At 38.2% G+C, this 21,306-nt stretch overlaps 1 protein-coding gene across 1 annotated transcript in view; it reads left to right on the top strand.

The window, feature by feature from the left end:
* Positions 1 to 5,693: 5,693 nt before the first annotated feature.
* EFCAB5 (EF-hand calcium binding domain 5) overlaps positions 5,694 to 21,306 on the top strand; it is a 133,828-nt gene continuing 118,215 nt past the window's right edge. The window contains exons 1-3 of the mRNA XM_032279329.1: positions 5,694 to 6,073; positions 6,474 to 6,536; positions 7,791 to 7,875. Coding sequence (XP_032135220.1) covers positions 6,032 to 6,073; positions 6,474 to 6,536; positions 7,791 to 7,875 — 190 coding nt within the window. The 5' untranslated portion in view covers positions 5,694 to 6,031. The remainder of the gene's footprint in view (positions 6,074 to 6,473; positions 6,537 to 7,790; positions 7,876 to 21,306) is intronic.

Below are 21,306 nucleotides of genomic sequence, written 5' to 3'. Positions count from 1 at the left end.
GGTCAACATGGTGAAACCCCGTCTCTACTAAAAATACAAAAAATTAGCTGGGCATGGTGGCGCATGCCTGTAATCCCAGCTACTCAGGAGGCTGAAGCAGGAGAATTGCCTGAACCCAGGAGGCGGAGGTTGCAGTGAGCCGAGTTCGCGCCATTGCACTCCAGCCTGAGTAACAAGAGCGAAACTCCGTCTCAAAAAAAAAAAAAAAGAAAAAAAAATCTAATCCCTTATATTTGAAACAACTTGGGCATAGTTATAAGTATAAATTAATATAGCACAGATAGAATATATAAGAGATGACAGCGACTGGATTATTATTGAGTCATGTGTTGCCTTCACTTGATTAGATTTTCTCTGAAGTTTTATAAAATCTTTAACCTTTACTAACTTTATTTAACTGTGTCCAGACAGGAGATGTAAACCACACCAGCCTGGGTCGGGTGTGGTGGCTCATGCATTTAATCCCAGCACTTTTGGAGGCTGAGGCAGGAGGATTGCGTGAGTCCAGTAATTTAAGAGCAGCCTGGGCAACATAGTGAGACCTCATCTCTCCAAAACATACAAAAATTAGCCAGGAGTGGTGGTACACACCTGCAGTCTTAGCTACTCAGGAGGTGAACTGTGATTGCTCCATTATACTCTAGCCTGGTTACAGAGCAAGACCTTGTCTCAAAAAAAAAAAGAAACCAAAAGAAAGAAAGAAAGGCACTCTACCAGTTATTTGCCAAGACATTTTATCAAAGAATTAATAACTATATATAAAGTTATAAAGTAGATAACTAAAAAAGTAAAAAGAGAAATCTAAGGTATCACAGAGGTGAGTAATTCCTCCCATCTTAAGGGCTAGGAAAAAAAAAAAAAGAAGCAAAGGGAAAAATTTAGAAGAGTCGCCCCACAGAGCTAGAACTAAGGTCTCTGAGGAGAAAGTGCTGCTCAGCTGATGTTACTGCCTGTGAGCTTAGAGGGGGTGGTTTATGGCATCCAGGGGCCTGGGACACAGATTTCTGAAACAGGAGCACTGCATGGCTGGTAGTGTTGCCTTAGAGTAATGAAAATTATACAACTATAGAAAAACTACAAACTGGATTCAGCTGTTGCTACAAAAAAAAGAAATGCTGCTACCAGGATGAAGAAGCCTCACTAGGTGAAGCACACAAGAACCGAAAGGCCACAAGAAGCAGTCAGGAGGTAGACAAGAAGGAACAAGTCTCTTGTCTTCCCTTTGGTGTGGGCTGTCCCTCTGGTGCCCCAGTTAGCATAGTATAACAAAGCCAGCTGGTAAGGCAAAGAAATGTGATTTTCGGGGTCTCAGCTTCAGCAACAAAGAAGAGTAAAAATGGATGAATTTGGAGATGAGACAATAATTTAATAACTGGCACTTGATGGATATGAAAATTGATGCCAGAATGGAATTTATCTCCCATCCTCTGGTTTGCATATATATCTTAAAGACAGTTAAAGACCTTGCTACTTCCTGCTCCTTGCATACAATCTGCATACTTTCACCAATGTGATGCTGACTGGGAAGTCAAGATGCTCAATATCTCTGTGGGCTATATTATGGCAGAGAGTGAGAGAAATGATGCAGCCCTGAAAAAAGACTGTGAATGGATATTGTTGGCCCTGCCAAGTAAAACCGTACTGCTTCAGGTGTTTCTTGCCAATTTATATGGAAAAATAAGCATTTTCTAGGACAATAGCTACATAGCAGGTGCCAAGGGCTATGTTGATTTGCTCCAATAAAGATACTACATATGGAAGAGGAGGTGCAAGAGGAGGCCCTTCATACTATAATAGTCCTTATTCCAGAATAAGAGAATCAACATAGAGATTCTGCCAGTTACTAGTATCTCTGTTCTAATTATATATTCAGGGACTGATGTCACCACAAGGTGATTCTATGGCCCTACTAAAACACTGTGATTCAAACTTGAGTTAAGACTCCATCTGGCAACTGGAAGGAAGTCCCCACTTAACCTTATGGACTGAAGTGGTATTTTGGATCCCCAGGATTAATATCAATTTAGAATCAGTGTTCAGATATCTCTGAAAAATCTGGATATTCCTTTTCCCTAGCACAAAATCATTTTAGGAAATGGCCACCAATCTCTGTGGAGAAGACTTAGAGAAATATTTTTCAGTATATACTACTGGCAATGCTAGAGAGCTCCTTCTCAGAGGGACCTACCTTTCCTTTCAATTAAGGAACTGGGTGAGAGGTTGGAACTCTCTATTGTGGTGACTAAAATTATATTTTTGGCGCTCATATAGGCAGACCTTGGAGATCTTTGGGGTTTGGTTCCAGACCACTACAATGAAGAGAACATCACAATAAAGTGAGTCACATGAATTTTTGGTTTCCCAATGCATATCTAAAAAGTTATGTTTATACTATAGTCTATTAAGTGTGAAGTAGCATTGTGCCTAAAAAAACGATGTGCATACCTTAATTTAAAAATACTTTTTTTTGCTAAGAAATGCTAACAATCACATGAGCCTTTAGCCAGTCAAAATCTTTTTGCTGATGGAGGGTCTTGCATCAATGTTGATAAATGCTGACTGAAAAGAATAGTGGTTGCTGAAGTTTGGGCTGGCTGTGGCAATATCTTAAAAATAAGACAACTGAGCCTGGGCGCAGTAGCTCTTGCCTGTAATCCCAGCACTTTGGGAGGACAAGGCGGGCAGATCATGAGGTCAGGAGTTCGAGACCAGCCTGACCAACATGGAGAAACCCCGTCTCTACTAAAAGTATGAAAATTAGCCAGGTGCAGGGATGTATGCCTGTAATCCCAGCTACTCGGGAGGCTGAGGCAGGAGAATCGCTTGAACCTGGGAGGTGGAGGTTGCAGTGAGCCAAGATCATGCCATTGCACACCGGCCTGGGCAACAAGAGCAAAACTCTGTCTCAAAAAAAAAAAAAAAAAAAAAAGACAATTGAGTCAGGAGGCTGAGGCAGGAGAATCACTTGGACTCAGGAGGCAGAGGTTTCAGTGAGCCAAGGTCATGCCACTGCACTCCAGCCTGGGCGACAGAGGAGACTTCATCTCAAAAATAAATAAATAAATAAGACAACTGAGTTTGCCACATTGATTGACTCTTCCTGTTACCCACAGTGGAACTACTTTCAAAATTAGAGTCAGTCCTGTCAAACCCTACCACTGCTTCAACTAAATTTATGTAGTATTCTAAGTTTGTTGCCATTTCAACGACGTTCATAGTGTCTTCACCAGGAGTGATTTCATCTTAAGAAACTGCTTTCTTTGCCCATCTGGAAGAAGACACTGCTTATTCATTCAAGTTTTATCATCATGAGATTGCAGCAGTTCACTCACATCTTCAGGCCTCACTTCTAATTCTAGTTCTCTTGCTATTTCCATTACATCTGCAGTTACTTCCTCCACTGAAGTCCTGGAGCCCTCAAAGACATCAATGAGGGTTGGAATCAACTTCTTCCAAACTCTGTTAATGCTGATATTTTGATTCCTCCCATGAATCACAAATGTTCTTAATGGCAACTAGAATGGTGAATACCTTCCAGAAGGTTTTCACTTTACTTTGCTCAAATCCATCAGAATAATCACTATCTACAGAAGCTATAGCCCTATGAAATGTATTTCTCAAATAAGACTTGAAAATTGAAATTGGTCTTTGATCCATGGGCTGCAGAATGGATTCTGTGTTATCAGGCATAGGAACAACATTAAACAACTTGTACATTTCCATCAGCGCGCTTAGGTGACCAGGTGCACTGTCAATGAGCAGTAATATTTTGAAAGGAATCTATTTTCCTGAACAATAGATCTCAATGGTGTATTTAAAATATTCCACAAACCATACTGTAAACAGATGTGCTGTCATCCAGACTTGGTTGTTCCATTTATAGGGTAGAGACACAATAGATTTAGCATAATTCTTAAAGGCTAGGATTTTTGAAATGATAAATGAGCATTGGTTTCACCTTAAAGTCACCAGCTACATTAGCCCCAAACAAGAGAGTAAGCCTGTCCTTTGAAGTTTTAAAGCCATACATTGACTTCTCTCCAGCTATGAAAATCCTAGATAGCATCTTCTTCCAATAGAAGGCTGTTTTGTCTGCATGGAAAATTCATTGTTTAGTGTAGTTAACTTCATTGATGATCTTAGATCTTTTGGAAAACTTGCTGTAGCTTCTACATCAGCACTTGCAGCTTCACCTTGCACTTTTAAGTCATGACTTCTTTCCCTAAACTCCATGAACCAACCTCTGCTAGTTTCCAGCTTTTCCTCTGCAGCTTTCTCCCCTCTCTCAGCCTTCACGGAATTGAAGAGAGTTAGGGCCTTGCTCTGGATTGGCCTTTGGCTTAAGGGAATGTTGCCGCTGACTTGATCTTCCATCCAGGCCACTAACACATTCTCCATATCTGCATATCTGCTACATGAATGCTTCAAAACTTTTTGAACCTTGAGTGTTTGTCCCTTCTGCTTCAAATATCCTTGTTCCTTTGTTCCTTCTGCCTCAAATACCCTTCTCCTTCATTTACACAAAAAATTTCTTGCTAGTGTTTTACTATCTGCAAAAACTTCCCTAACTACCCTGGGAAAATTAATTGCTTATTCCTCTGTTCCTTAACATTTTGTGTGCACCTCTACTCTTGCGCTTGGTAGATTGAATTGCATATCTTTCCCTTACTAAACTGGGAACTCTTTACAGCAGGTCTTATTCATCCTTTTAAGCCCCAACATTTGCCTGCATATAGAAAGCACCCAATAAAGGCTTATCGAGTTGAATTTATCTGAGTGCATCCAAACTAAAGAGATTTTAAAAGGAATGGAAGAAAGCGTCTCAGCAATTTCAGGAGATGGACACCATAAGCAAAGAAATGAGGTTGTGAGAATATACAGTTAGGATCTATCACATAAATTTATTTTCTATTATTTATTATTTAGTAAGCACTTCAAAAAGGTTTTGAGCCAGCCATTTTTAAATGTTGGAAACTGTTGTCTCCAAATGCAGTACTTTTGGTTTATTTAGCTAGAAGATGTGTTATGTTGATAAAAAGAAAAGGGAATGGCCAGGTGCGACGGCTCATGCCTGTAATCCCAACACTTTGGGAGGCTGAGGTGGGCAGATCACTTGAGGTCAGAAGTTTGAGACCAGCCTGGCCAACATGGTGAAACCCCGTCTCTACTAAACATACAAAAATTAGCCAGGTATGGTGGTGGGCACTCGTAGTCCCAGCTACTCAAGAGGCTGAGGCAGGAGGATCGCTTGAACCCAGGAGATGGAGCTTGCAGTGAGCTGAGATTGCGCCACTGCACTCCAGCCTGGGAGACAGAGTGAGACTCTGTCTCAAAAAAAAAAAAAAAAAAAAAGTGAGAGCATTAGATACATACTACTTCAAATTACAGTCTCTCTAGACTGTAAGTGTCCTGGAGGCAGAGACTGTGTGAATATAATTTACTCTTTACATAACACCTAGCTCATATATACACAAACTCTTAAATGATTTTTGGCATGGCAGTGATTTGATAATCTGTGAATCTACAGTCATTTGCAGTAAAGTAGGGATCTGGTAATTATTTATTTTAATAGCTCAAAATGAATAAATAAACCAGTTAAGTCATATTCTTCTCGAATTCTCCATTGCCAAAAAAAAATGCTTTTTAGAGATACCATTATTCTATTCTCTGCCTACCTTTCTTTCATGAATTAGGTGGCAATCATGTTAAAAAATGCAATTACATTACTGTTGCTGTATTTTTTTTTAATGATAATAGTGATGATTACTATGGTGCGTTTCCTTGTCTCCCTGAGTGCTGATCTAGCTTTGGTCAGTAGCCAACGGTCATAACAGTAGTACAGTTGGAAAAGTTCAGCAGTTGAGAATTTATCATTCAATAGAATTGTGGGGCGAGGTGAGGGTAGCAGTGAGAGAGATTTTTGATCTTCTGGAGTACTTTGTCTTGTTTATTAATATTTTATTTCTTTTTGTTATTAATACTGGTCTAGTAATATTCTTCTGTACCATTTAGGATATCTTTTGGAGTCCAGATGAATAAGTCAGCATCTCAAGGGGAAGTCAAACCTGCTCAGGTTCTTGTCCCACACAGGTTTCTTACATTTATGAGAAGATTTGAGATTCAATATTCTTGCGAAAAGCGAGATGCAATATCACAGTCTATCATTTAATTATTTCTCTTTTTAGTTGAAATATTCTGCATCAGGTTTTGACAGAAATGCTGAAAAGGGGGTCAAAATAATAGTTGAGTCACAGAGACCTATTTCTAGTTGTTGGCATTCCTTGATTATATATAAAAGTCTGTTACTGTTTGAATTTGTTGATACAACTACTTTGTTTAATTTTATTTGACATAATATTTACTCATTATGTGAAATTTTAAAAAATAAAAAGCTTACTGTATTAAAGTACAAGACAGTAGTTTAATCTGGAGCTCCTTTTGAATACCGCTTACTAACACTGTTTCCATTTCAGGAAAATGGAAAAGAAGACAAGGAGAGGAAATGGGACTCTTCTGAAGTGAAAGAGCTTCATGAGGTAGAGTTGGCATGAATAAATCAGCTCTTAATACTGGAGAATAAACTAGATAAATCAATTTTCTTATGAAAAAAGAAAAGATGTAGCTATTCAAAAAGATAAGTAAAATTGCAAAAGGAAAAATTCATGTTGATTATCAAGCTGATTCATTTGAGTAAGTTGTAGGAAACTTCCAAAGACAGGCAAATTATTTGTGAAAAGCTGTTATAAATTACAGATAAATAAAGACCGCTTTCTAAAGTTACCCTAAAAACTGTAACCACCAGCTTTTAGGGCCACTTTACTATCATGCTGAAAATGTAATTTTCAGGTTAATCATTTAAGTAACTTTGTGTTTAAATAAATACAAGGCTACAATAAGGAAGAACATTTCACAGAAAAGAGGAGACAATTGAAAATAGTCCTATAGAGTTACAAGTGAGTCCTATAGATTCACAAGTGAGATTTTAAAATATCCTATTACCGATGGCTCACACCTGTAATCCTAGCACTTTGGGAGACCAAGGCAGGCGGATCACTCGAGGTCAGGAGTTCAAGACCAGACTGGCCAACATGGCGAAACCCCGTCTCTACTAATAATACAAAAATTATCCAGACATATGGTGCACGCCTGTAATCCTAGCTACTTGGGAGGCCAAGGCATGAGAATCACTTGAACCCAGGAGGTGGAGGTTGCAGTGAGCCGATATGGTGCCACTGCACTTCAGTCTGGGTGACAGAGTGAAACTGCGTCTCAAAAAAAAAAATCCTATTGTCAGCTTTTTAAAGTACATCAGCATGTATACAAACACTATTTTGTTGCTATTCATAAAATTAATCTTTAATTTTGTCAACTAAGATGAAATGCTTTTTCTTTTTGCCACAAATACAGAAAGTGATTCTAGTAGTAAAACAGTAGCATTTCCAAATGTCTGATTTCCCTATGCTATGGTCTCAAATTATGTTTTTATAAAGTATTGCATAATTCAAGAATTAATGTACACCTAAAATGATATTCCTAGCATATTACTTTGTTAGTAATAGGAAGATGTGATGACATTTTGAACCAATACCTTTTATCTTGTAAATGCAGTAAACAGACTGTGATTACCTCTTTGCTTCTAATACACAGCATTAGATCCCAGAAAAAATTAACTAGGAATGTTTGGTTAACTCTTACAAAACAATTAACTTTCCTTTAATTGGGAGAATTGATACAACTCTGTGGAAAATCAAGTCACATTGAAATTGGTGATTTTTTTTCTCTTTTCAAAGACTTTACAGAGTGTACCACATGTTCCTGTAAAAGAGGCCAGCAACAATGTGGTGGATGAAGCAATGGATGAAATCAAATCCCAAGGTAGAGAACTAGCCTTTCTCTTATACAATAGAATCTAAAACTGGGCGGACATGGTGGCTCACACTTATAATCTCAACCCTTTGGGAGCCTGAGGCAGGAGGATCACCTGAGGTCAGGAGTTTGAGAGCAGCCAGGCCAAAATGGTGAAACCCCATCTCTACTAAAAATACAAAAAATTAGCTGGGCATGGTGGTGGGCGCCTGTAATCCCAGCTACTCTGGAGGCTGAGGCAGGAGAATCATGTGAAACCCGGGAGGTGGAGGTTGTAGTGAGCCAAGATTGTGCCACTGCACTCTAGCCTGGGCAACAGAGCAAGACTCTGTCTTAAAAAAAAAAGAATCTAAAACTATCATGAGAATTTTATTGGGGATGCATTCTTCAAGATTTTGCATTTTAAAGATATAATTTCACAGGATATTTTATTTTTATTTTTTAAAGATTGGTCTCGCTCTATCACCCAGACTGAAGTGTAGTGACACGATCATAGTTCACTGCAGCCTCAAGGTCCTAGGTTCAACTAATCCTCCTGCTTCAGCCTCCAGAGTTGCTGGGACTATGGGTATACGCTACCTCACCCGGCTAGTTTTTTATATTTTATTTTTGTAAAGACAGGGTCTTGCTATGTTGCCTGGGCTGGTCTAGATCTCCTGGCCTCAGGTGATCCTCCTGCCTCAGCCTCCAGAGTCACTGAGATTATGGGCCAGAGGGTATTTTAAATACAATTTGGGAAGTAATTTAAAATATATTTCATTCACCTTCTATTAATGCTTTTGAGGCAATTTATGAGTCTCTTGTACTTAAAGAGAAAATTTATCTAAGAAAGCTGACTAACATCTAGGAGATAACCCACTAATACAATATTAAAATGAAGAACTCCAGTGATTTGGGCTGCTTATTGTCCTTGGCCCTGTTAATTTTTTTACTCTTGTGCTTGACCACATATTTATTCCACTTGATTCGAAGCTTGGCTCCTAGCCCCATCCTTAACCCAAATTCCACATAATTATGCAGATTGAAAATTTGTAGGATTAAAAAGACTTCAAATAAGTAGACAAGACATTCCTCTCTTTCATTATAGCTCTTTTAACTCCAAATACTTAGTGAAATGCCATTCAACCAGAAATTCTTTACAATATTTAAAATTTAACAATTTTACTATAAATTTCCTTTAATTTACAAGTATTGAGTATTTAGTATATGCTAGACTGAGCTAGGGCTGAAGTATAATAATAATTATTGAAGTGTTTTCTAAACTATAAATTGATATATAGATGCTAGTTATAATTGTTAGGTGCTGGGTTTTTTTTTTTTCTGAAGTGTTTTTTTCTCTTTTAAACCAATTAAGAGTAATTATTTACTATTTCTTCTTAGTAATACACATTATAATACATATTCATTAAAACCCAAACTTTCACTTGGTGTGGTGGCTCATGCCTGTAATCCCAGCACTTTGGGAGGCTGAGATGGGAGGATCACTTGAGGTCAGGAGTTCAAGACCAGCCTGGGCAACACAGCAAGATCCCATCTCTAAAACACAAATATTTTTAAGAGAAAAAAAAAAAAGAACCAAACTTTCCTTCAAATTATACTACAAGGCTATAGTTCCTGAAATAGGGTAGTACTGGTATAAAAGAAGTTACACAGACTAATGGAACAGAATAGAGAACCCAGAAATAAAGCCACCAACTGATCTTTGACAAAGCATACGAAAACATAAACTGGGGAAAGGATATGCTATTTAATAAGTGTTGCTGGGGAAATTGGCTAGCTACATGTAGAAGAATGAAACTGGATCCCTATATCTCACTTTATGCAAAAATCAACTCAAGATGGATCAAAAACTTAAATTTAAGACCTGAAACCATAAAAATTCTAGAAAATAACCTAGGAAAAATTCTTCTGGACATTGGCCTAGGCAAAGAATTTATAATGAAGACCACAAAAGCAAATGCAACAAAACAAAAAAATAAATAAATGGGACATAATTCAACTAAAGGCTTCTGTATGGCAAAAGAAATAATCATCAGACTAAACAGACAACCCACAGAATGGAAGAAAATATTTGTAAACTATGCATCCAACAAAGAACTAATATCCAGAAACTACAAGGAACTCAAACAAATCACCAAGAAAAAATAATCCCATCAAAAAGTGGGCAAATGACATGAGCAGACATTTCTCAAAAGAAAATATACAAATGGCCAATGAACATACGAAAAAATGCTAAACATCACTAATCATCAGGGAACTGCAAATTAAAACCACAATGAAATACCACCTTACTCCTGTAAGAATGACCATTATTAAAAAGTTAAAAAAAAAAAATAGATGTTGGTGTGGATATGGTGAAAAGGAAATGCTTGTACACTGCTGGTGGGAATGTAAATTAGTATAACCTCTATGGAAAAGAGTATGGAAATTTCTTGAAGAACTAAAAGTATATCTACCATTCAATCCAGCAGCCCTACTAATGGGTGTCTACCCAAAAGAAAAAAAGTCATTATATTAAAAAGACACCTGCATGTGTATGTTTATTGCAGCATAATTCACAACTGCAAAGATATGGAACCAACCTAAGTGCCCATCAACCAATGAGTGGATAAAGAAAATATGGTATATATACACCATGGAATACTACTCAGCCATAAAAAAGAGTGAAATGATGTCATTTGCAGCAACTTGGATGGAGCTGAAGATCATTATTCTAAGTGAAATAACTCAAGAATGGAAAGCCAAATACCATATGTTTTCATTTAGAAGTGGGGAGCTAAACCATGGGTATTGCAAAGGCATACAGAGTAATATAACAGGCTATGAAGACTTAGAAGGGGAAGGGTAGAAGAAGGGGCAAAGGATTTGAAAAAAACTGCATATTCGGTACAGTGTACACTACTCAGGTGACAGGTACACTAAAATCTCAGGCTTCACCACTATACAATTATCCATGTAACCAAATATCACTTGTATCCCCAAAGTTATTAAAATTTAAAAAAAAATTTTTAAAAGAACCGAACTTTTTAACACTTGTTCTCTCTTTCTTATAAACTTAGTACAGTTTTCACAGATTCACTAACTTCTCAACATTTTCTTCCTGGCAAGTCTTTACTTGTCCTCTTGTACCTGTCCCCATCTCCTGTTTTTCTGATTTTACTTCCTTATGCCAAACATCTACCATGAATACCACATACATATACTTTGCCTTTATCTTAATCACTTGGGCCAGGTTTATATATTAACTCATTCATTTTATTTTTTGAGATGGAGTCTTGCTCTGTCGTCCAGGTCGGTGCAGTGGTGCGATCTCAGCTCACTGCAACTTCCAAGTTCACTGCCTCCCAAGTTCAAGCCATTTTCATGCCTCAGCCTCCCAAGTACCCAACTAATTTTTGTATTTTTAGTAGAGATAGGGTTTCATCCTATTGTCCAGGCTGGTTTCGAACTCCTGACCTCAACTGATCCACCCGCCTTGGCCTCCCAAAGTGTCGGGATTACAGGCTTGAGCCTCCATGCCTGGCCTAAATTAACTCATTCATTTAAAGATGCCAAACAGAATTTTGATCTAGGTAATTGTTATATATTTAATTCGGTGTTCACTTTAATCAGTTTGTGGCCAAATTTGCACCTACAAAACTGTATGTATGTATGTATTTCACCAGCTAATCTATCACCTCCCAGAAAACATATCAAGCAAGAGTTTGTGGTCTTTCCTCTTCTTGTACTTTCAGGTTCTCTTATTGCTTTTCAATGTACGGTAGAGAGAAGTGTGTTTTGTTTAAATCTGTTTATCTCAGTATAATCTTTGTACTGAAAACACTGCAGTTGCTTATTCTGATATCAAACACAATGCAGTGTACTTATGTATTAAATGAACAGTCACTATTAAACCTTTTATTCTAAAGCCTTCCTTTGTGAGTGTGTGTGTACATCTGGGTATATACAAAATAGGAAGAGGAACTATTATTGCAATTTCTTTTTTTTTTTTTTTTTTTTGAGATGGAGTTTCGCTCTTATTGCCCAGGCTGGAGTGCAATGGTACGATCTTGACTCACCGCAACATCTGCCTCCCAGGTTCAAGTGATTCTCCTGCCCCAGCCCCCCGAGTAGCTAGGATTACAGGCATGCACCACCATGCCCAGCTAATTTTGTGTTCTTAGTAGAGTCGAGGTTTCTCCATGTTGGTCAGGCTGGTCTCAAACTCCTGACCTCAGGTGATCTGCCTGCCTTGGCCTCCCAAAGTGCTGGGATTATGGGCGTAAGCCACTGTACCTGGTCTGTTATTGCAATTTCAACATGTCAAAGGAAGTGTCTTCATCCTTGTTATACACTTGTCAAAATTAAAGTCATATTATCTTGACAAGCAGCTCCCAAAATGCGTATCTTTGCATAAAAGAAAATACTGTGATTAAATGTATCATGTCAATTCCTTATTTCTTTACCCTTGTTTTTCTACTTTTGAGGCTGAGTTTTACTGCATTTTGAGAATTTATTTTAACTATCAGTTTTCTCAGTTCTATTTTTATTACACAGCCCTAAGATTAACAAAGTTTTGTAGGAAACTGCCTTTTTCTGTATCTATTGAATTTTAATTCTGGTGATGTTTAGTAGTGCTTCTTTTCCTCCTTCCTTTACAGCAATACAAATGTACATCATGTACAAGTGTTTCATGATAATAAGGACAAGGCAGCTGAGTTTCAAACAGAGCCTATATTTAAAGAGAATATCATACAGCTTAAGTAGCCCTGCTGGGTCAATTTTCACCAGTTTAATCAGCAGCCAGACCTACTAATGTTATATGCCTCCTTGTGAAGAAAAAGCCTGCTAAGGCTTATTACAATATGAATTATAATTCATTCCTATTTATGTCCTTAAATAGGCTTTGTACTGAGGCTCTGCCCAGCAGTGGGCCATACACTGAGAGCAGAAAATGATAAAAGTAACTTATAAGGCTAGACTTTTCAAAATATGTATAAGGAATTCTTTTGTGTCCCTACTTATTTAGTTGAAAGGATTTATACCCATAGTACCCGGATAGTTATTTTTATATGAGAAGGTAAACCACTAGAGTGGTAAAGATATACATGTTGAGGGCAGAGCTTAAAAGGCCCTTGATTCTTAGAAAAGTTTAGGAAGATGATTCTGAAAAAGAATTCCAGTGCCTGGCACATAGTGAGAAATTAATAGTTATTTATTGAATGAGTGTGTAAATAAATGAATGAATCAATCTTAAAAGGTTTAGGATGTCCAACAAGAAACATGCTAAAAAATCCAGCACCTCTTTGAAACTATTCAATTAAACCTCTGAATTAAATTGTCCTTGGGGCAGTGCTGTAATTTGTGATCCATGAATTCAGAGGTCACTCAGTTAAAAGACAGCTTCAGATAGGCTTGTTCAGAATCCTGATTTATTGATCCTGCTGTTGCTGTGCCTCTTTTTCTTGTTTTTATGTTTCGAAGAAAGAAGTGTTTGACTACAGTTGTAACCAAACATGTCTACTTCCATTTTGTACATCAATGGGGACAATGAGAGCACTAGGATTATTGCTTGGCAACCTAGAATAGCCAAGTACACTAGAAGAGCACTAACAGGCTGCAATGAAGATAGAGAATGCCCTAGTTCATGTGTGAGTTTACTAATGAGCCATGGCAGATGGGTAGATATTAAGTTGCCATACATCCTTAATACAGCAGAAGTAATTGTCTGCTTTGGGTTAGGGGAGACGGATTAAAAGTAAAGAGTAAAGTTGACTCTTGGACAAAATAGTTTGAATTGCATGGGTCCACTTATACACAGATTTTCTTCCACGTCTGCCACTCCAAAACAGCAAGACCAACCCTTCCTCTTTCTCTCTCTCTCTTTCTCTTTCTTTCTTTCTTTTTTTCTTTTCTTTCTTTCTTCCTTCCTTTCTTTCTTTTTCTTTCTTTCTTTTCTTTCTTTCCTTCTTTCTTTCTTTCTTTCTTTCTTTCTTTCTTTCTTTCTTTCTTTCTTTCCTTCCTTCCTTCCTTCCTTCCTTCCTTCCTTCCTTCCTTCCTTCCTTCCTTCCTTCTTTCCTTCCTTCCTTCCTTCCTTCCTTCCCTCTTTCTTTCTTTCTTTCTTTCTTTCTTTCCTAAAAAACTGTAGATACAAGGTCTCTCTCTCTGTTGCTTAGGCTGCAGCATAGCAGTGCAATCATAGCTCACTGCATTCTCTCCCTCCTGGACACAAGTGATCCTCCTGCCTCAGCCTCCTGAGTAGCTGGGACTACCTGCATGTACCACCACACCAAGCTAATTTAAAAATTTTTTTTGCAGAGACTGGGTCTTGCTATGTTGCCCAGAATGGTCTTGAACACCTGGCCTCAAGTGATCATCCTGCCTCAGCCTCTCAAAGTGCTGGGATTACAGATGTGAACCACTGCACCTAGCATCTTATGATTTTCTTTTCTTTTCTTTTTTTTTTTTTGAGACAAAGCCTTGCTCTGTCACCAGGCTGGAGTGCAATGACATGATCTTGGCTCACTGCAATCTCTGCCTCCCGGATTCAAGTAATTCTCCTTCCTCAGCCTCCCAAGTAGCTAGGACTACAGGCACATGCCACCATGCCCAGCTAATTTTTGTATTTTTGGTAGAGATGGGATTTCACCATGTTGGCCAGGATGGTCTTGATCTCCTGACCTCATGATCCACCTGCCTCAGCCTCTCAAAGTGCTGGGATTACAGACGTGAGCACTGCACCCCGCCAAGTCAACTACTTTCAGTTCTTAATAACATTTTCTTTTCTCTAGCTTACTTTACTGTAAGAATACAGTATATAATATATGTAACACACAAAATGTGTGTTAATCAACTGTTTATGTTTTCAGTGAGGTTTCTGGTCAACGGTAGGCTACTAACAGTCAAGTTTTTGGGGAGTTGAAAGTTATTCATGGGTTTTTGACTGCAGATATTGGTTCCTCTAACCCCTACATTGTTCAAAGGTCAACTGTACATTAGAACTTACAGACTTGAATGAATTCCTTTCTTTTCACACATTTAAAAATAAAAATGAAAGCATTGTATATTTATGAGCATTGTGACAAAACAGAAGAGAAACACGCCTTTTCCTCTTCCTCCACCCAAAGTAGTTAATATGTTTGCAAATCCAAGTAAGATGTGAGGAGAAACATTATACTACCCTCTTCACTTTTCCCAATTGGAATAAGAGAATAGGCCAAGGAACAATTCAAAACTTGGGAGAGAGAATGATAAATACTATTCACTATTAGATGTAAGACATTCTGTAGATGAAATGTTGGCTTTCAAGGGTATCTTTACAGACTAATTTTTCTCCTGGACAGAAAGATGGATACTATCTAAATAGGATTTAAAAGTATTCTTCAGGATATTGGCTTTTAAACATTTTTTAAAGCGGAAAATCTTTTTTTCAAATGAAATTTCCTATGCTCTACAATTATGTAAAACAAATTGAAGCATAGCTGCTCCAGTCACAAACCGTACAAGGGGCTTAAAGTCCTATGGCCTTTGAAACTCCTTCTCAGAACCCTGAGAAGCATAGTTCATTATCACCTATATTCAAACCATATCACCTACAATTAAAATTCTTGTAATATATACCAGAAAAACCCTCACATGTGGACACAAAGAGACATATACAATAATCTTCATAGTAGGATTGTCTGTTATAGTTAAAAAAAAAAAAAACAGTTGGAAATAACCCAGTCTGTCAGAAAAAGAATGAATAAACACATTACAATACAGTTATATCATGAAATATTATGCAGCAGTGAAAACGAATAAACTACACCTATACCTTTCAACATAGATGAATTTTCCAAATATTAAGTATAAAAAGACTGTAAAATATATATAGTATGAAATAATTTTTATGAAATTAAAAAACAAGAACAATATTATATTGCTTAGATATAATAAAAAATGAGTGTATGGAAATGATAGACATAAAATTCAGAATAGTCTATCTCATAAAGTAGCAGTCTATCGGAGGTAATTTTTTTCTTAAGCTAAGAGTAGATATATGCTACTTATTATTCTATCATTATACTTGCCGGTCTTTAATATTTTGTAATAAGTAAGGTTGAAAAACACTGCTCTAGAGTTATAAGGATTATGGTCTTTTGCTCTATTATTACATAATGTTATTAACTGAGAGTTATTAATGACTGAAGTACATCTCAATAACTACTTTCCAGTTAATGTTAAAAGTAACGAGTTGGCTCATGCCTGTAATCCCAGCATTTTGGGAGGCTGAGGTGGGTGGATCACAAGGTCAGGAGATTGAGACCATCCTGGCTAACATGGTGAAACTCTGTCTCTACTAAAAATACAAAAAATTAGCTGGTGTGGTGGTATGCACCTGTAGTCTCAGCTGCTAGGGAGGCTGAGGCAGGAGAATCACTTGAACCAGGGAGGTAGGAGTTGCAGTGAGCTGAGATCATGCCACTGCACTCCAGCCTAGGTGACACAGCAAAACTCTGTCTGAAAAGAAAAGAAAAATAATGAGTTTACCTGGCTAGAGCAGTCAGGTGAGAGAAAGAAACAAGGGGAATCCAAATAGGAAGAAAGGAAGTCAAACTATCCCTTTTTGCACACGACATGATCCTATATCTAGAAAATGCCATATTCAGCCCCAAAGCTCCTTAAGGTGATAAACAACTTCAGCAAAGTCTCAGGATACAAAATCAATGTGCAAAAATCACTAGCATTCCTATACACCAACAACAGTCAAGCCAAGAACCAAATCAAGGACACAATCCCATTCATAATTGCCACAAAAACAATAAAATAAAATAAAATGCAACTATCCAAGTGATGTGGTTTGGCTGTGTCCCCACCCAAATATTGAATTGTAGCTCCCATAATTCCCCTGGATCATGAGAGGAACCCAGTGGGAGGTAATTGAATAATGGGGAGCAGATCTTTCCCATGATGTTCTTGTGATAGTAAGTCTCACAAGATCTGATGGTCTTTAAAGGGGGGTTCTCCTGAACATGCTCTCTCTCGCCTGCTGCCACATAAGACCTGACTTTGCTTCTCCTTTGCCTTCTGCCATGATTGTGGGGCCTCCCCAGCCACATGAAACTGTGAGTTCCATTAAACTTTTCTTCTTTATAAATTATCCAGTCTCAGGTATGTCTTTATTAGCAGCATGAGAACAGACTAATACAGTAAATTGGTACCAGAAGTTGGGTTCTACTGTAAAGATATCCAAAAATGTGGAAGCAACTTTGTAACTGGGTAACAAGAAGAGGTTGGAACAGTTTGTAAAGCTCAGAAGAAGTCAGAAAGATGTGGGAAAGTTTGGAACTTCCTGGAGACTTGTTGAATGGCTTTGGCCAAATGCTGATAGTGATATGGACAATAAAGTTCAGGCTGAGTTGGTCTCAGATGGAGATGAGAAACCTGCTGGGAACTGAAGCAAAGGTGACTCTTGCTATGTTTTAGCAAGGAAACTGGTAGCATTTTGCCCCTGCCCTAGAAGATCTGTAGAACTTTGAAATTGAGAGAGATGATTTAGGGTATCTGGGGGAAGAAATTTCTAAGCAGCAAAGGGCTCAAGAAGAAGCAGAGCATAAAAGTCTGAAAATTTTGCAGCCTGACTACTATGCAATTGTACTATGTGTAGTACTGTGCAATAGAAAAGAAAACCTCATTTTCTGGGGAGAAATTCAAGCCAGCTGCAGAAATTTGCATAAGTAACAAGGAGCCAAATGCTAATCACTAAGTCAATGCAGAAAATGTCTCAGGGGCATGTCAGAGACCTTCACAGCAGCCCCTCCCATCACAGCTCCAGAGGCCTAGGAGGGAAAAATGATTTCATAGGTCAAGCCCAGGGCCCTCCTTGCTGTGTGCAGCCTTGGGACTCGGTGCCCTGCATCCCAGCCACCCCAGCTGTGGCTAAAAGGGGCTAATGTACAGCTCAGGCCATTGCTTCAGAAGGTGCAAGCCCCAAACCTTAGCAGCTTCCACATGATGTTGGGCTTATGGGTGCACAGAAGTCAAGAATTGAGGTTTGGGAACCTCCACCTAGATTTCAGAGGATGTATGGAAACTCCTGAATGTCCAGACAGAAGTTCACTCCTGGGATAGAGCTCTCATGGAGAACCTCTGCTAGGGCAGTGCGAAAGGGAAATGTGGGGTTGGTGCTCCCTGGGGCACCAACTAGTGGAGCTGTGAAAAGATGGCTACTGTCCTCCAAACCCCAGAATGATAGATTCACCATGCACCATGCACCTGGAAAAGCCAGAGATATTCAACACCAGCCTGTGAAAGCAGCCAGGAGGGGATCTGTAACCTGCAAAGCCACAGGGACAGAGCTGCCCAAGGCCATGGGAGCCCACCTCTTGCATCAGTGTGACCTGGATGTGAGACATAGAGTCAAATGGGATAATTTCGGAGCTTTAAAGTTTGACTGCCCTGTTGTATTTTGAACTTGCATAGAGCCTGTAGCCCCTTGTTTTGGCCAGTTTCTCCCAGGCATCATGCTACTTGATATTTGGAACAGCTGTATTTATCCAATGCCTGTACCTGCATTGTATCTAGGAAGTAACTAATTTGTTTTTGATTTTACAGGCTCATAGGCAGAAGGGACTTGCCTTGTCTCAGATGAGACTTTGGACTGTGGACTTTTGAGTTAATACGGAAATGAGTTAAGAATTTAGGGGACTGTTGGAAAGGCATGATTGGTTTTGAAATGTGAGAACATGAGATTTGGGAGGGGCTGGGGCAGAATGATATGGTTTGGCTGTGTCCCTAGCCAAACCTTGAACTATAGCTCCCATAATTCCCACGTGTCATGGAAGGGACCTAGTGGGTGTTAATTGAATGACGGGAGTGGATCTTCTCCATGCTATTCTCATGATAGTGAATAAATCTCACAAGATCTGATGGTTTTATAAAGGGAAGTTCCCCTGTGCATGCTTTCTCTCTTGCCTGCCACCATGTAAGATGTGACTTTGCTTCTCCTTTGCCTTCCACCATGATTGTAAGACCTCCCCAGCCACATGGAACTGTGAATCCCTTAAACTTTTTTTCTTTATAAATTACCCAGTCTGGGGTATGCCTTTATTAGCAGCATGAGAACAGACGAATACATCAAAAAAAGTGAAAGATCTCTACAATGAGAACAACAAAACACTGCTCAAAGAAATCAGAGATGACACAAATGGAAAAACATTTCATGCTTATGGATAGGAAGAATTAATATTGTTAAAATGGCCATACTACCCAAAGCAATTTATAGATTCAACAATATTCCTATTAAACTACCAATGACATTATTCACAGAACTAGAAAAGAAAACTATTCCAAAATTCATATGAAACCAAAAAAGAGCCCAAGTAGCTAAGCAATCCTAAGCAAAAATAACAAACTTGAAGGCATCGTGCTACCCAACTTCAAACTATACTATGGGGCTACAATAATCCAAGCAACATGGTACTGTACAAAAACAGACACATAGACCAATGGAACAGAATAAAGAACCCAGAAATAATGCCACACATCTACAACTATCTGATCTTTGACAAAGCTGACAAAAACAAGCAATGGGGACAAAGCTTCCTATTCAATAAATGGTGCTGGGATAACTGGCTAGCCATATACAAAAGTTTGAAACTGGACCCCTTCCTTACACTGTATACACAAATTAACTCAAGATGGATTGAAGACTTAAATGTAAAACCCAAAACTATAAAAGCCCTGGAAGGTAACTTAGGCAATACCATTCTGGACATAGGAACAGGCAAAGATTTCATGACAAAAATGCCAAAAGCAATTGCAACAAAAGAAAAAATTGGCAAATGGAATCTAATTAAACTGAAGAATTTCTACACAGCAAAAGAAACTATCAACAGGGTGAACAGACAACCTACAGAATGGGAGAAAATTTATGCAAACTATGCATCTGACAAAGGTTTAATATCCAGCATCTATAAGGAACTTAAACAAATTTCCAAGAAAAAAACAACCCCATTAAAAAGTGGGCAATGGACATAAACAAACACTTTTCATAAGAAGAATACATGGGGCCAACAATCACGTGAAAAAAAAGGTCAACATCATGATCATTCAAAAAATGCAAATCAAAACCACAATGAGATACCATTTTATCCAGACAGAATGGCTATTAATAAAAAGTCAAAAAACACTGCTGAGGTTGTGGAGAAAAAGGGATGCTTTTACACTGTTGATAGGAGTGTAAATTAGTTTAACCATTGTGGAAGACAGGATGGCAATTCTTCAAAGACCTAAAAACAGAAATACCACTCAACCCAGCAATCCCATTACTGGCTATATACCTAAAGGAATATAAATTTTTTTACTAAAGATATGCACACATATGTTTACTGCAGCACTATTCACAATAGCAAGGACATGGAATCAACCTAAATGTCCATCAGTGGTAGACTGGATAAAGAAAATGTAGTAAATATACATCATGGAATACTGTGCAGCCATAAAAAAGAATGATATCATGTCCTTTGCAGGAATATGGGTGGAGCTGGAGGGTATTATCCTTACCAGACTAACACAGGAACAGAAAACCAAATGCCACATGTTCTCACTTACAAGTGTGAGCTAAATGATAAAAATGAATGAATACATAGAGGGAACAACACACACTGGGGCCTATCAGAAAATGGAGGCTGGGAAGAGGGAGAGGATCAAGGAAAATAGTTAATGGGTACTAGGCTTAGTACCTGGGTAACAAAATAATCTGTACAACAAACCCCCATGACACAAGTTTACCTATATAACAATCCTGCACAGGTACTCTGAACTTAAAAGTTAAGAAAATAACAGCAGTAATAATAGTTAACATTTGTTGAGAAAAAATGAGTTTAGAAATAATTTTCAGATATATTTCCTTTTTTGGCCTGTATCCACAAAGTAAACGAAGCAAAAGCTTTTAACAACACACAGCTGATCCTATTGGAGTTGAACTGGGCACTGATTATTTTTTTCAGTGAATAATATTTGAAAAGACCTCAAACGACTTCATCTCCATGGCCATGTGAGGAAAAAGCCTTCATATTCTCATTATTTCTTCCATTCCAATCCCCTCAGCACTTATGGTCATGAAAATAAAAAATCTGATAGCTTTATTGAACTAACCATGTCCTGGGAACCCAGGTCCAAGTTAACCAATTCCGCTAGAAAAAAGCCATACAATTCTATGTGCTGATGCCAAGACCTTCAATATTGCTTGGAAATCTACTCATTTGTAATCTGCTCCTCTCCATCCCCTTAACAGTTCTTTCAAATATTTATCATTCATATCAAGCAAAGCCCATGATCCCACCTTTCTTGGGTTTTAGCAATATTTATTTTATTCCACAAAACATAAAGGCTGTTAGAGGAATGCCCTCAATTTACTGTGCCCTCACAGTTTAGTGTAAGAAATATCTTCTTTTGTCTAAGGCTATTATTAAATAT

This window comes from Sapajus apella, unplaced genomic scaffold, assembly GCF_009761245.1.
Source record: "Sapajus apella isolate SASKATOON/1434 unplaced genomic scaffold, GSC_monkey_1.0 scaffold12, whole genome shotgun sequence".
Taxonomy (NCBI): Eukaryota; Metazoa; Chordata; class Mammalia; order Primates; family Cebidae; genus Sapajus; species Sapajus apella.
Note: the sequence above shows the minus strand (reverse complement) of the source record. Positions and strands in the feature narration are given on the sequence as shown.